Consider the following 15,420-nt stretch of genomic DNA (forward strand, 5'->3'; position numbering starts at 1 on the left):
TGTTTTTTGTTTTCCCCTTAACATTAAGACAGTAACCGGGCTGTTAGAAAATTGTGCTTATGTAAAAGCCGGGCTCAAATATAATAATGTATTGTACGCTAGCTTTCTAATGCAACAGACGTGTTTACGGTGATCTAGATTGTTGAAAGTTTCCCCGATCGAGCAGGTAAAAGGTCGACATTAACACAACCTAACATATATCTTAATTCTAATTTCTTTCTCCACCTTATATTTTTGGATAATTATCGGACGGACAACGTTAGCAAAAGAAAGGACTTAATTGGTCTCTAAATGAACAAAATAACAATAACAAAAAACCGAGCATGGTTCATGATATATATACATTTGTACGTTGAAAAGTAAAAACGAAAAGAAAAAGAGATGCAGCTACCTAGCTCACTTTCTACCTCTCATTTTCTCTAATTTTTTCCTAGCCTCTAAAGTCATCATGCAATCTTAGACGCACAAACACCAAAGTTTCCCAGAATTAATAAAATGATCCCAAGGACAAAATTAAGAAAATGCCAGTCATGAGCTCCTAGAGGCTCCATGGTCAAGTGCTGGTGAGAAAAAATGGCAAGTACCATTCCCACTTGCAACTTATTTTGATTGATGGAAAATGATAGTATGACTATCAAATATGCTCACCAAATATGTCTATTCACATATTTTTATTTTTATTTTTTAATTTTTTTATTAATGGTTAAGGAAGTAACTAATAACTATTAGTAAATTTATATTTTTTTAATTTTTTTTAATAGTTAAAGATGTGTAAAAAATCATTAAAGAGAAATAATAAAAAATAAAAACTCATTTATAATAATGTTTACATTTGATAGTCACGGCCTTGACATTATCCTTTAATGGATATGATGTTGCAGATAGGCAAAGGGAGGAAAGGATCAACGCGAGAAGGTTGTACTGATGTCAAATATTCTAGAAGGGAATTAAATTGAGATCATTATGAACCGATGGATGTACGTTAGACTTTTGAATATCCTCGCAAGTGGTAGATAGGCTCATTCTGAATCCACGTACTTTAATTGGGTACCATTGTGATCGTGACTATATATTTCTTTTTTATTTCTAATAAATTTATTTTCGTGAAAGAGAACGTCATCATCACTAGAATTAAGCTGGAAGAAGTGACCATATGGTAAGTACGCAGTTAATGTTGGTTACAGGAAACCATTAAATTAATAATATTATAAATCTAAAAAACACGAAAGAGTATTAATTAGTTATTTATATATATCCACCGACAAAATTAACTTTATGTGGCATGCATATTATATAATTAAATAATAATAATTGTTTTGTGAGATTAGAAGAAATTAATGATCAATTTTATAGAGCATGATCTGCGCGCTGATTATAAGCACATTTAAATTTCTCCTGCTGTACGTGGAAGTAGTACTACATGATCTGCATTTTCCTTCCTAGCTGTATCAATGCTGATCAAAATCATCAGACACTACTACTTCATGTACCATGTATATATATATGCACATAGCGTCCATGTACATAATACATTTGATTTTGAATTGACCAAAACAACACGTTTGAAGTATTGCATGCAGAAGTGGTCCGCGATCAATTCGGAAATGGTCGAATTGTGGTTGCGGTTTTCAACATGATCATGTGTGTAGTGGTTGGAGAAAGATGTGCAACGATTCTCCCCTCAAATAAAAGTCTAATCATCTTACCGTGCAAGGAAAATGGTTCAGTGGCTTTTCCCTCTATAAATAGATCACATGTTTCCATATTGCAACGTATCACTCTCAACCCTCACCCGACCAATACTACCACAGATTTTTTTTACTAAAAGTTAGAGACAGCCTCCAACATGATGAAAGGTAGTGTTCTCATGTACCAGGTTGCAACCGTGGCCTTGTTGGCCTTGGCTTGCTCTCTCGCCTTTGCCTATGATCCTAGTCCTCTTCAGGACTTCTGTGTTGCAGTCGACAAATACGATTCTGCTGGTATGAATACATTCTTATTATTACGTACTTTCTTTTGAAAATATTCATTTAAATTAAAGTATCTTTACTGATTTTCTCATTATTTGTAATTATGCTTGGAGGTCATGATATTAAGAGAATAACATATCACATCAAGTATATATGATGAAAGTGTACTAATCCTTTTTTGTAGTAACGAACTTTTCATTTTGTATGCAGTATTTGTAAATGGAAAATTCTGCAAGGATCCAAAGGATGTCAAAGCCGAAGACTTCTTCTTCCCGGGGCTAGATATTGCCGGAGACACCTCAAGTGGACAAGGGTCGAATGTCACTGCCGTTACTGTGGAACAATTACCAGGCCTCAACACTTTAGGCATATCCTTGGCTCGCATTGACTTTGCATCATATGGTCTGAATCCTCCACACACACATCCTCGTGGCACTGAGTTTATAATAGTCTTGGAGGGTACTCTATTAGTTGGCTTTGTCACCTCTAACCAAGCTGATGGAAAAAACCGCCTCTTCACCAAAGTTCTAAATACCGGAGATGTTTTTGTATTCCCAATTGGTCTCATTCACTTCCAGTGGAATCCCAAAAAATCCAAAGCCATTGCCTTCGCCGGTCTTAGCAGCCAGAATCCAGGAGTTATCACCATAGCCAATGCAGTTTTTGGATCTGAGCCTCCCATTAATCCCGATGTTCTCATCAAGGCCTTCCAAGTAGACAAGAATGTGATTGAACTTCTTCAGAAACAATTCTGGAAATAGAAATATATAATATAATAACCACGCTAATGAACCATTAAACCGTTCAAATAAACTGAAAGTTTTCATATATGTTTCCTTTATTGTAATATCGTTTGAATAATTATAATGAAATAAGATGGTTCTTTGTGTACTTTCTCATTTCCTTAATTTCTCTACTTGCGTTTAAGTTCATGAAGAGGGATCTTTCAGTTTATTCTCTACTTGCATCCTTGCGTACGCTAAAATTACACGTTGTAGTAAATAATTACTTGTTCCGGTAGAACTTGCTAAAAATTTATATATATATATATATATATATATATATATATATTCAAGAGATTATTCTTGTCTAGACATGATTTTGATTGCTTATAGATCGTTATTTCTTAGCTAGTAGCTATATTCCAAACAAAAAAAAAAAATGTTGAATTAATGGGACATGATTTTAAGCCCACCACTGGAGAAGAAAGTAGGCGAGTACGTGGATTCCTTATTCCTAGAGAATATAGGACAATAACATTACCAAAACAAAATCATCCCCCCCCCCCCCCCCACAACGAAAAAAAAACTATGGTACTTACCGTTCGCTAAACTACGAGTCGGTGGCCCTTCTCGTGGCTAGCTAACGTGAACTACTTACTCCTATATATGTGTTGGAATTCTACAGCAATTACCTAAGAACAAGTACATAAAGGGTCGAAGCAAGTTAGCAATAAAAGGTTTATTCAGAAATAGTAGAATTGCACATTAAATATTGCATGCACAGCTCCGTTACATCAATTTGGTTTGTTTTAGTTTGGCTCTTTTATAAGACAAATGCAAAAATAAAGAAAATATGAAGAGGGTAGTCGTCTGAAGAATCCTCTAACCAATTTGCACCCATATCTACAAGATTAAGAGTTTGTTCGAATAGTGATATGAGATGAGACAGTTTTAAATGAAACTTGAAAATTAAATAAAATATTATTAGAATATTATTTTTTTAATAGTATTATTATTTTAAAATTTGAAAATTTTGAATTGTTTATTATATTTTATGTAAAAATTTGAAAAAATTATAAAGATGGGATCAAATGAAATTGTTGCTGAATCCAAACAACTCATAAACAGTTGGTCCACATATTTCTACAAAATAAATTAGAAGGCCTTATTTCCTAGTAAAGCATTCCAGAGAATTATTTCCTAGTAGTATTAATTCAGAAAAAGATTAGAAGTGACTAACACATGGCCAGGATTAAATGAGTTTTGAATAATTAGAATTTCTGAACTGTTAAAGCGAAGTTAAATTGGATGAAGACACTCGACTAAAGATCAAAGAGATGTAATTTTAAGCTGACTTGATGATAACAATTATTTTCTAGAGGACTATTTTTTATCACAAACAAGAATCAATACGATAGTATATCATGAGGCTCTATTTTCTGTATTTTTTTGTACTGAAAAAAAATAAAGAAAACGTTCCGGATAATATATATTTGGTCAATGCTACCCTGCCGCCCGACTTTTAACCGCTGAGTTGGATTTTTTTTTTTTTTTTTTTTTTTGAACATTTAAGAAAATATATATAAATACAAATTCACTAGTGGTGACTTCTTTAAACATTTAAAAATAAAATACACTAACAGTCAAACCTAGCTAGGAATCAACTCCAAGGAGCCAACTAGCATTTTCCTTAGATTCCTAACCAGAACATAGATCTCCTTCCTCCGCTTTGTGGACATGTTCTTCCACTGCTCCTCTCTAAGATGAGCAAGAAAGACTGCCTCGCATAAAGCCTCTGCTGCTGGCTTCTTGCTGCACACATTCCGGACCGGATATTGTTATTATGAAAACATAATACAGTGGAAGACAATTACAAGTACACAGTCGTATATTTTGTAGAAAAATATGCATATACTAACCTCCCTCAAACAAATCCAGATGTCACAAAGCCGATTGGCCACCAGTGAACTTCCCTTGCAACATCTTCTGGTATGTGGAGTTCCCACTTAGCAGAAGATTGCTCTTTGAAATATGATCTGACAGCAGATTGAGGCATTTGAAGTCCTCCCTTGTCATTCCCCTGCCTGCGCAATAACAAAAGTAAAAATACTTTCAACATAATAATTATGACTCGAACCATACCGGGCAAAATATAATTTGTTTACACATACTGGGTACATACGCTAAGCAAAGAAAACTTGTCATTAACAAATCATATTAAACAAAGTTTGCATTATGTAGATGAGCATTCTGATGGCACATAGGCATAACTCAACATATCTTTACAACTTTTCAGACAAAATCTTGCCTTTATAATTATCCAGGCATACGCATTTCATCAAATTGCTCTCCCACCCATGAAGCCTCCAATGTACAAAGGAAGAAATAGTCACATGAAAAATTGTTTGAGAATTCTGGCAAAAATTTATCCATGATTCTTGCACATTAGAACCTCACTATTTTCCAATTCAAACGATCAAGATAAATTTTGGAATTTAAATGACACTTTTTTTTATGGTAATAACTTATTAAACTAAAAAAGAGAAGTTTCAAGAATTAACTACCTTGAAATAAACAATGATACATCCGTAAGTTGAGGTGCACACACAACTGCTCCCTGTTCAAAAACACCTTCCTTGTAAGCATGGAGAAGAACTCTAACAAAACATAGTTTGTGATCATAACTAGATTGGGTAACTCCCTTTAGGCTGAGGCCAAATATGCTTTCATCCTTCATTAACTTAAAAATTCTCGTCTTGTGGTCCAGTAGTTGAGAAAATAGAAGGAAATGATCACCATGGATTTCTCTCAAGAAATCAGTCAGCACAAAGCACGTCCTTGCTACCATTCCGTCAAATGCATTGCTATGATGAACAAATACCGAGCTAGCACAATTTCCAGAATTAGAGATGGCCAATGAATTCCCATTAGTGATATCTTCCTCATTATAAGTTTCCCTATTTCCAACTCTTCTGGGTCCTTCGTTCAAAGCAAGCCTAATGGTGTCACATGGAGGTGGAATGGGAACTTTCCAAGGCCTGACATCAGGAGGACAACGTTCTGCTTTTTTAGTAGACGCAACATTTTCCGTTGCCATAAAACATGAGTATGCATTGCAATCAGGAAAATCCAAAGGAAAAAATGGCAACTCCATCTGCAAGAGAAAGAAGATTACCATCAATGATTTATAACCCGGTACTGAACACTATAGTTGAAAGGTTCAAGAAGACTTACTTCACATGCAATCCAGTGCTTCTCTCTCAAACCTATTGCATGACCTCTTAGAGACAATAGGAGCCCAAAAGGCCTTGACCCAACTCAAGGGGAGCACAATGGAACATCTAAAAGAAAATGAAACAAAAACATAACAGGTATTATATATAGATAAATAAATTTTTTTTAAAAAAACAGTAGTTAAAATATTTCGAGCACATCAAAATAATATTTTTTAATCATGTTAGCATGCATCAAACAAATGATACGAATAACAATAAATAACCTTGCATTCAATCTGGCTAGTCATAATGCTTTTCGTCATGTAAAAAATTAATGATGGATACAATATTTTTATGTTCATAAAAATAAGTTTTCACAGGTGAAAGGTGAAAGGCTGAGTGCATGCTGAACCTGCTGATGAAAAGGCCAATCACAGAAACTAAGGATCTTAAACTTGAATTGCTTTTCATATTGGCCTTTTCCACATTTTAAGTATGGGCACGCCAAATTTTGTAATTAAAACAGAAATTTCATAGATAACTGATCATTTTACACTGATGATGCACACAGACTTATTACAAACTTGTAAGTTAACACCCGCAGTTATGCACATGTTAAATGTAGAGTCAAGGATCAAGCATAAGCTTTTGTGATGCAATTTTATTCTAGTAACACAAAGATGGAGACTTTACTAGGAAAAAAGGAATTACCCTATAAACAAGCCCTTTTGGTCATTATTTTTCAAAAGCATAATAGGACAGGATCTTGAGCACTGCACCTTGGTTGGAGTGTTCAACGTCCCAGAATTTGGAGCATCAAGGCAAAAGTTTTCCATCCGCAATCTATGCTTTTCCATGCACAATATACTCTCTTCCAAAGGGGCACTTACTCCACTGCTACTCTCCCATAAATCGTTATTATGAATAATGCCATTTTCTTCAGCTTTTGACCAAAATGATAAGAGCAACTCCCTGTTCTTGTCTACTATTCTTGCTGATGCAGCATGCTCTTTAGCTTCAGTTTTTGGTACACTGGGCATACCAGTAGAATGTGACTTGGGAACATCTGCAGCTCGTCTCAGACACCATGTGAGGATCCCAGACTCTAAGTGACAAAATTGCATGAGTACAAAAATCATCCTCATTTTCGGGTACAGAAGAGTTTTTAAATTGAGAGACTCTGTTGGACTCTGCAGCTGAATGTTTCTGCCAAGATTTTTCTGAAAAACTGTACAGCAAATCATCCCAATTAGTCATCTCAAACTTCTTAACTTAATGCAAAATGTTTCTATCTTTGAATTACTCACCAAGTAACAGGATGTAATATCTTTTGAAGGAGCTGAAATGCCTTTAATCCTGATACTTCTAATTTTGCAAGTTGACCTTTAAGTGAAAAACAATTGATCAAGCAGCCCCTCTCATCCATCTGAAGATAGAACAGATGAAATAAAAATAATATCAATATTACAGGAGTATGTGACCTAACACTATCTGGTTCTCTATTTGACTATCTATGAATCTGGACAGGTGGAAAATCAATTGCTGGAACACATAAACATCTTGTTGTGACATAGTACAACAAAGTATGGTCTTGTTTGAGCATCTTATGACATCTATTCTGCATGATGACGTAAAAAAATAAAATATCATAACTGTTTTTGACCCTCTAAGTAGCACACATGAGTTTCTTTTTCTCTCCGTACTGCATGCATGCACACACCCTACCCTCCGGCGCTCCTCGCCGGAGTTGATTCTCTTTTCTCTTTTCATCCCTGTTTTTTCCCTCTCCCTTTTCTTTCTTTTTTTATTTCGTTTTTTTACGTTCAGTATGGCATGGGTTAGAGAGTTAGTAATCGAGTCAAAACTATTAGCGTTTGCAAAGAAGGGAGATAACTTCCACATCTCGGAGCAGGGATGGAAGGTAAAACATGATGTGGTGGTGGGTCGAAATACTCTTCTCTGGTTCGTAAAAGTGCTGGAGGAGTGCCTGAGTGGGGGGAAGCAGGAGGTTTATTCAGTGGTAAGGGAAGGCTATCGTAGTTTCGTCGGCCAACGATGTGAGAATAGACGTGGAAGATTTCTATCTATAGCCGAGTATGATCAGGGGGGCCGAAGGAGCTTGCTCTGTTTTCCTGAAGGAAAAAATGGCTGGGGTTGGAGAACTTTGAAGGATATTGCTGTGGAATTGGCTCAGCACAAGAGTGCTATGTTCGGAATTGCTAGAGGAGCTAGGGGGAGCAATGAGGGGAGGGAACCGAGACCTTTTAATCGAACTTATTCGGAGGTTCTGAAGTCGACCGGAGAACACCAAGCGCTGAGGAGACAGGGAGGAGAAGCTGGGATGGTGCGCCGGACACCACAGGTCGTACGGGGTGCAGAAGGTGGCTGGGCTCGAGGAGGTCAGTTGGCGTGGGAGAGCAGCAGACGTTTACTGGAACTGCAGGGCCAAGTGAGGAAATTACAGAAGGAAATGGAGGATTTACGAAGATATGTGGGGCTGAGAAAGGAAACTGAAAGGTGGGAGGAAATAAAAGGGAAACACGATGGCTATTCTTCAACTCATTCGGATGGGCCACGAAATGGTGGGCTTATGCAAGCCCAAACCACAGGTTTAAATGCCCAGAAGGCTGGGCATGTTTCAACTCTTTCGGATGGGCCACGGAATGGTGGGCTTATGCAAGCCCAAACTACAGGTTTAAATGCCCAGAAGGCTGGGCAGAAGCTTCAGGCCGGGTGTGGGCCATCAAACCAGTTGCCGTCCCAGCCCAAGCCCGATGGCTTTAAGCTTTTGAGTTCTTGGGCGGGCGAAGCGGACCCGGTATATAGCTGTGGGCCTGGGCTAGCTTCAGCCCACCTAATGCCCAAGACCCAATCCGGCCCTCTACCCGGCCCGAATCCGGCTGACTCTGTTAGTGGGAGACCCGATTGTAACTCGGGCTGCGAAAGAAGCGTAGGCTTCGTACCGGAGACAGGATCTTGCCCGATAACGACGGAAAGGATCCCGGCGACTATACAGACACCGGTGACTGTTCCAGAGGCCTCCGGCGAGCATACTGACGGGCCGACGGTGCAAATCCTGGAGCTTATATCGAGTCTCGAAGGGCCTGGAGTGGTGCAGGGAAGCCAGACTGAGCCGATAACTTTGGTGAGTGTACAGACTCCGGCGATGGTAGCAGAGACCTCCGGCGAAAAGCTTGCTGGGATTATTGGAACAAACCCGGAGCCTGTTTCGTTGCAAGGTAGTCAGATTGAGCTGTTAAATTCAGTAGACTTGGGGGGGGTTTTTTCGGAAGGCCTGGTACAACCAGGGATCAATTCTGTGGTGCAAGATGATAAGGGAAGTGGGTCAGAAGTCTCAATATTTTCGAAGGATGACGAGCTTGCATTTCCTGATGTGTGTGGACAGCTGGGGCTGGACGACATCATTTTGGAAAGCGAAAGCAGTGGAAATCAGATCTGTAGCTTGGAGGAGCCTGTCCCGTTGAGTCTATGTCTTCCGATTCAACCAAATGTTTCAGATTGGGTCTTCCACAAGGTGAAAGAGATACAAAACTTGGTGGGTATTGATTGCGATGGCTATGAGGAACAATTCTTTGCACTCTTCACAGCGATTGAAGCAGGTCATAATCAAAAAAGTAAAGGTGAAGCGAAGAAACATCGAGAACTTAAACGATTGACGTGGTCGATGAACATGGAGGGTAGTGCCAGTAGAGGCAAGACAAAGGGGAAGGGGCTGGCTGTTTCTTTATGAAGTCAAAGATTATATCGTGGAATGTCCGTGGGCTAAACGATATTAATAAAAGGCTCCGGATTAGGAACTTGCTACGGGAGTGGAAGGCAGACATCGTGTGCCTACAAGAAACAAAACTAAAAATGTTTGATAGAAGATTGGTGCGAAGTTTATGGAGTGGGGTATACATTGACTGGGCTTTCTTGGCTTCGAATGGAGCATCGGGAGGGGTGATCTTGATGTGGGATAGGCGGGTGGTAGAAAGAATGGAAGATTTTGTGGGGCGATATACGGTGGCTTGCTCCTTTAGATGCGTCTCCGATAACTTTTTGTGGGCTTTTGCAGGTGTTTATGGCCCAAATATAGATACAGATAGAAGGTTGCTGTGGGAAGAACTGGCTGGGATTCATAGTTGGTGGGACATTCCCATGTGCATAGGGGGGGATTTCAATGTGGTAAGATTCCCTAGTGAAGTTTCTGGTTGTAGAAGATTGCGAATGGCTATGGAAGAGTTCTCGGAGTGTATTTTTGAGCTGAGCTTGGTGGATTTGCCATTAGCAGGGGGTGCAGCAACTTGGTCCAACAATCAATCATGGTCTCGCTTGGACCGTTTCCTAATTTCACCAGAATGGGAAAGCCATTTTCCGGACGCATGGCAAAGGCGAATGCCTCGTATTGGCTCGGATCATTGGCCTATTATGCTTGATTGTGGAGGTATGCGGAAAGTGCAGCGGCCGTTCAAATTCGAGAATATGTGGTTAAAGGCGGACGGCTTCGTGGATAAGGTCAAACAATGGTGGTCTTCTTACCAGTTCCAAGGTACACCTAGCTTCATCTTTGCGGGTAAATTGAAAGCTCTTAAACGAGATCTAAAAGCTTGGAATGTGGAAACCTTTGGCAATGTTGGGGAAGGTAAAAAAATAAAGATGGTGGAGCTTCAGGAGATCGAGAGGCGGCAAGAGTTACAACCACTTTCCCAGCAAGAACAGGTCCGGAAGTCCGAACTAGGAGCGGAGATTGAGAGACTGTTATTACTAGAAGAAATGTCTTGGCGTCAAAAGTCCAGGGCATTATGGTTGCGGGAAGGGGACCGAAGCACGAGCTTTTTCCATAGGGTCGCAAATGCACATCGGAGAAATAATAATATTGAGATGCTGAAGGTAGATGGGGTGGAGTGCAGAGACGAGCAGGTAATTCACAATCATGTTATTGATTTCTATGAGAACTTACTAACGGAGCAGGTGGGATGGAGGCCGCCACTGAATGGGTTGTCTTTTGACGCCATCGGACCGGGTGACGTGGAGCGGTTGGAAAAGGAATTTGATGAATTAGAGGTACATGGAGTAGTACGGAAAATGGCTAAGGAAAAGGCGCCTGGACCAGACGGATTCTCTATGGGCTTTTTCCAGGATTGTTGGGAGGTGATAAAGGAGGACCTCATGCAGGTGTTCCAGGAATTTTTCAGGGCTGGAAAATTTGAAAAAAGCCTCAATAGCACTTTCCTTGCATTGATTCCCAAAAAGACCGGGGCAATGGAGTTAAAGGACTTTCGGCCTATTAGTTTGGTAAATGGGGTGTACAAGATCATATCCAAAGTCCTAGCGAACAGATTAAGTGAGGTGATGGGGAAGATTATTACACAACCACAAAATGCTTTCGTCAAAGGAAGACAGATACTAGACGCGGTGTTAATTGCTAATGAATGCCTCGATAGTAGATTAAAAGCCGGGAACACAGGGATCATGTGTAAACTTGACATGGAAAAAGCTTATGATCATGTTAACTGGGATTTCCTTCTTCATATGCTTAGGAGATGTGGTTTCGGGGAAAGATGGAGAAAGTGGATTCGTTGGTGTATTTCTTCGGCTAAGTTCTCGGTGTTAGTAAATGGAGCTTCAGTGGGCTTTTTTCAGAGTACACGTGGACTGAGGCAAGGGGACCCGTTATCGCCATTGTTGTTTGTTATTATTATGGAGGCCTTAAGCAAAATGCTCTCGGCATTGGTTGATAATGGCCACCTCGCTGGTTTTTCGATTGGAACCCCAGATAGGGGTAACATAGTCATCTCTCATTTACTGTTCGCAGATGACACCCTAATTATGTGCGAAGCTGAGCAAGACCAAATGCGAGTGTTGAAGGCCGTACTTTTCTGTTTTGAGGCAGTATCCGGCTTGAAGGTAAATCTGGAAAAATCTGAATTGGTGCCAATTGGGGCAGTTCCTAATGTCCGACAGTTAGCGAGAACACTGGGGTGCAAGATCACCTCATTCCCTTTGACCTACTTGGGACTCCCGTTGGGAAGTGCCTCGAGGGCCCTTTCGGTGTGGGATACAGTGATCGAGAAATTCGAGCGGCGTTTGGCAGGATGGAAGAGAATGTATCTGTCGAAGGGTGGAAGAGTTACGTTGATTAAAAGTACACTCTCTAATTTACCCACCTACTTTTTATCTCTCTTTCCCATACCAGCAAGTGTGGCGGCCCGCATTGAGAAGCTCCAGCGAGATTTCCTGTGGGGGGGTTTGGGGGATGAGTTTAAGTTTCACCTGGTTAAATGGGAGCAGGTTTGCCGTCCTATTTCGGGGGGAGGTTTGGGAATCAGAAAACTAAAGGATTTTAATCGTGCTTTGCTAGGCAAATGGTTATGGAGATTTTCCAAGGAACCGGAATCTCTATGGAAATTGTTAATTGAGAAGAAATATGGGGGACTATGGGGGGATTGGTGTACTAGTGAGGTGAGAGGGGCACATGGAGTTGGTTTATGGAAACACATAAGAAGAGGGTGGGGGGCGTTTTCTCGCTTCACTAAATTCCTTTTGGGGACGGGCTCTAGAATAAAATTCTGGAGCGATGTCTGGTGTGGAGACAGGGCTTTGAAAGTTTTGTTCCCGTTGCTCTTCCAGTTGGCAAGTGCTAAGGATGCCTCGGTAGCGGAAGTCATGGAGGCAGCGGAGGGTCAAGTAGTTTGGAATGTCAATTTTAGCAGGAGGGCACAAGATTGGGAAATGAGTTGTTTTGCAGACTTTTACAGCCTTATCTACTCTGTTAGGCCAAACAGACAACAGGAGGATGCCCTGTGGTGGTCCCCTGCATGTAAAGGTATTTTTACTGTGCGATCTTTTTATAAGGCCCTCACCCAAGAGCCTATTATTCAGTTTCCCTGGAGAAAGATATGGCGCCACAAGGCCCCTCCCAAAGTGTCTTTCTTTGTATGGACAGCCTCCTTAGGTAAGATACTGACCACAGACAACTTGAGGAAAAGGAGGATTATTATTGCGGACTGGTGTTGCATGTGTAAAGGAGCCGGTGAGTCAGTGGAACACCTTCTCTTGCATTGTGATACAGCAAGGAGTCTCTGGAATGAAGTATTTGGACGACTAGATATGGCTTGGGTCATGCCAAAAACAGTGGAGGCAGCTTTGGCTTGTTGGGCAAGCTTGAGAGGTCGGCAACCTCTTAAAGCTATATGGAAGATGATCCCTCTTTGCGTTATGTGGTGTTTGTGGCAGGAGCGCAATGAGAGGACTTTTGAAGACCAGGCGAGATCGATGGAGGAGCTTAGAGCTTTATTTTTTAGAACATTATGTAGTTGGGCTATTGCTGTTGACTTCAATGGCATGGCCCTCCACGAGTTCCTTGTCTCTATTGTGCCTACCTAGTTAGGGCATCTTGCCTATTTGTAATACTGGTTTTTGCTACTTGATTAATAAAATTTGTTTATTCATCAAAAAAAAAAAAAAAAAAAATATCAATAGGAATGTGTTCTTGTCTGTAATGTAAGGAGCCCTCAAAACGCATCATTCACTCATAGGTTAGATGTCTAGAGAACTTCAATCACATCCCAGAGTAACAAGATATATGTAACACGTATACATATATCTTAATATAGCACTGGTACGAATTATAAATCTGTTTATCGGGAGCTATGAACTTGGTATAATGTAGAGGACTTCCCAAGTGACACCTTATTGGAGGTTGGGAATTTCAGCCCACTGAGTTTCAGTAGGCTTGGATTCCAAAAATATTGCAAATATAATAATCTTATAACAAAATTTAGATTGTGTACCTCCTTTTCACAAGCTAATTTTAGAGCATCAAGTCCTTCACTCACAGCAGAAACATCTATCCACACCCAAATTTGGTGACAGGAAGAACAGCACTGACTACCCTCTGACCTATTGCCTCCATCACTATTATCATTCATAGCATCACCACATCCACTCTCCTGGCAAACAGATCGCCACATATAGGTCACAGGAGCAATTGACTGAGAAACAGGTGCTCCAACATGACAAAGCTGCAAAGAAAAAAGGAGTTCATATATCTGATTCCTCAAGTAATACTTATTCATAAGAGAGCGGTTCATGAGATTACCTACCATTGCACTTTTCCATATATGGAGCCAGAAATAACAGAGTGAGAAATAGCTTCAGAAAGAGCTGAAGGGGATGGCGCCATCACCATTTTTAGAACGGACATTAAAGAATCCTAGAAGCATACGCCAAGGATTAGATTATGAATCTCGCAACAGAATATAATTGCCCTGCAGTTTTATTGGGCTCGTGGTGTTTGAACGACTCTAATGAGAACTGATCAAAAATGTTGCTTCCCCAATCAAAGAGGTTTATTTTAAACAAACAATTTGAATAGAATGAGGAAAGAAACTCTCAACTATAAAATAAAAAAACTAAAAAATTAAAGGAATTAATGTTTACCTCAGGACCCTCCAATTGGACAGCAACATGATAGCTTGCGTCATGTACAAGGACCCCTTGTCTAAACCACTTCAAGACTGCCCTAGAACCTCTTCCTCTTCATGATAATACAATTTAAAATCTAAGTGAGCTAGTAAAAGTTAGACACGTTAGACACATATTGTCCCTTGTATATGGAAGAGAACTAAAAGAAGCATGAAATGTGCGCGCACACTGATTTAAAAATAAATAAATACGCGCACGCACACATTTTTGTCAATCCATTTGATTCAAGCTCCTCCAGAAAAATTTGATAAACCAAGGAAAAATTTTACATGAAAGTATGAAGTCTCCCCAAATGATAACGGAACAAATTCATGGACTATGAAATATCTCGAAGTCAATTAAACAGAACAAATCAAAATAATGCATTACCTGCCATGAAGAACCAAAGGAACATAAAAACCCCAGAGCTTTGACATTATGAACCGCTTCGTATGCCAGACATGTGTTCTCAGCCTCTTCGTACCGTCTCCAGAAGTACAAAAACCTGTTTCTAGATTCATTTGGAGCTCAGCTCTCCGACGAACATGTCGAGGGACCTTCTTCTTATTATCTTTCTCCGAAGTACCATCCTTATTAACTTCTCCTCCTGCCTTCTGCCTCCTCCTGCATTTCTTCCTCGCAACTTGATTGTTGAATGCAGTCGTTCTCCGTCTCTTATTCCTTCGAGACCCGAAATTATTATTCAATCGATCCACTACTATTGAGTGAAGAGCCTCAAGCTCAGGACCTCGAGACTCTGCAAATTTCTTGATGTTGATTTTGCGTGGAGTTAGAGTCGATTGAGAGGGTTTGCTTCCTTCAGATGCCATCATCATTCACTAATTTCAGAATCACAAAATCAGAATGTGGTCAAACTGATAAGATTTAGGTGCAAAAGGCACAAAAAAAAGGGGGGGCAATCGTTTTTAAACAACCCAATAAACCTAACCAAGCTAGTTTAGTTTCTCACAGTTTGATAAGAAGATAACGAACTGTGGAACAGAGGACGGTGCTACTTTCTCCTTCTCTACTTGACACAAAAGAAAA

General features: G+C 40.0%; 1 protein-coding gene and 1 pseudogene across 1 annotated transcript; one reads left to right on the forward strand and one right to left on the reverse strand.

Moving 5' to 3' along the window:
- The first annotated feature begins 1,764 nt into the window (after positions 1 to 1,764).
- On the forward strand, positions 1,765 to 2,861 carry LOC122311859 (germin-like protein subfamily 1 member 13). The gene is made up of 2 exons (XM_043126622.1): positions 1,765 to 1,982; positions 2,181 to 2,861. Exons 1-2 carry the CDS (start codon positions 1,847 to 1,849, stop codon positions 2,729 to 2,731), a joined length of 687 nt encoding a protein of 228 aa, XP_042982556.1. The 5' UTR covers positions 1,765 to 1,846; the 3' UTR covers positions 2,732 to 2,861.
- A 1,364-nt stretch (positions 2,862 to 4,225) lies between these two features.
- On the reverse strand, positions 4,226 to 15,420 carry LOC122310024 (annotated as a pseudogene).

The sequence above is a fragment of the Carya illinoinensis genome, chromosome 5 (genome assembly GCF_018687715.1).
Source record: "Carya illinoinensis cultivar Pawnee chromosome 5, C.illinoinensisPawnee_v1, whole genome shotgun sequence".
Classification (NCBI taxonomy): domain Eukaryota; kingdom Viridiplantae; phylum Streptophyta; class Magnoliopsida; order Fagales; family Juglandaceae; genus Carya; species Carya illinoinensis.

Bases quoted from the DNA above. Each gene is read 5' to 3' on its own strand.
- LOC122311859 (XM_043126622.1), top strand. From the start codon at position 1,847: ATGATGAAAGGTAGTGTTCTCATGTACCAGGTTGCAACCGTGGCCTTG. The intron at 1,983-2,180 runs GTATGAATACAT...TTTTGTATGCAG, and splicing joins CGACAAATACGATTCTGCTG to TATTTGTAAATGGAAAATTC.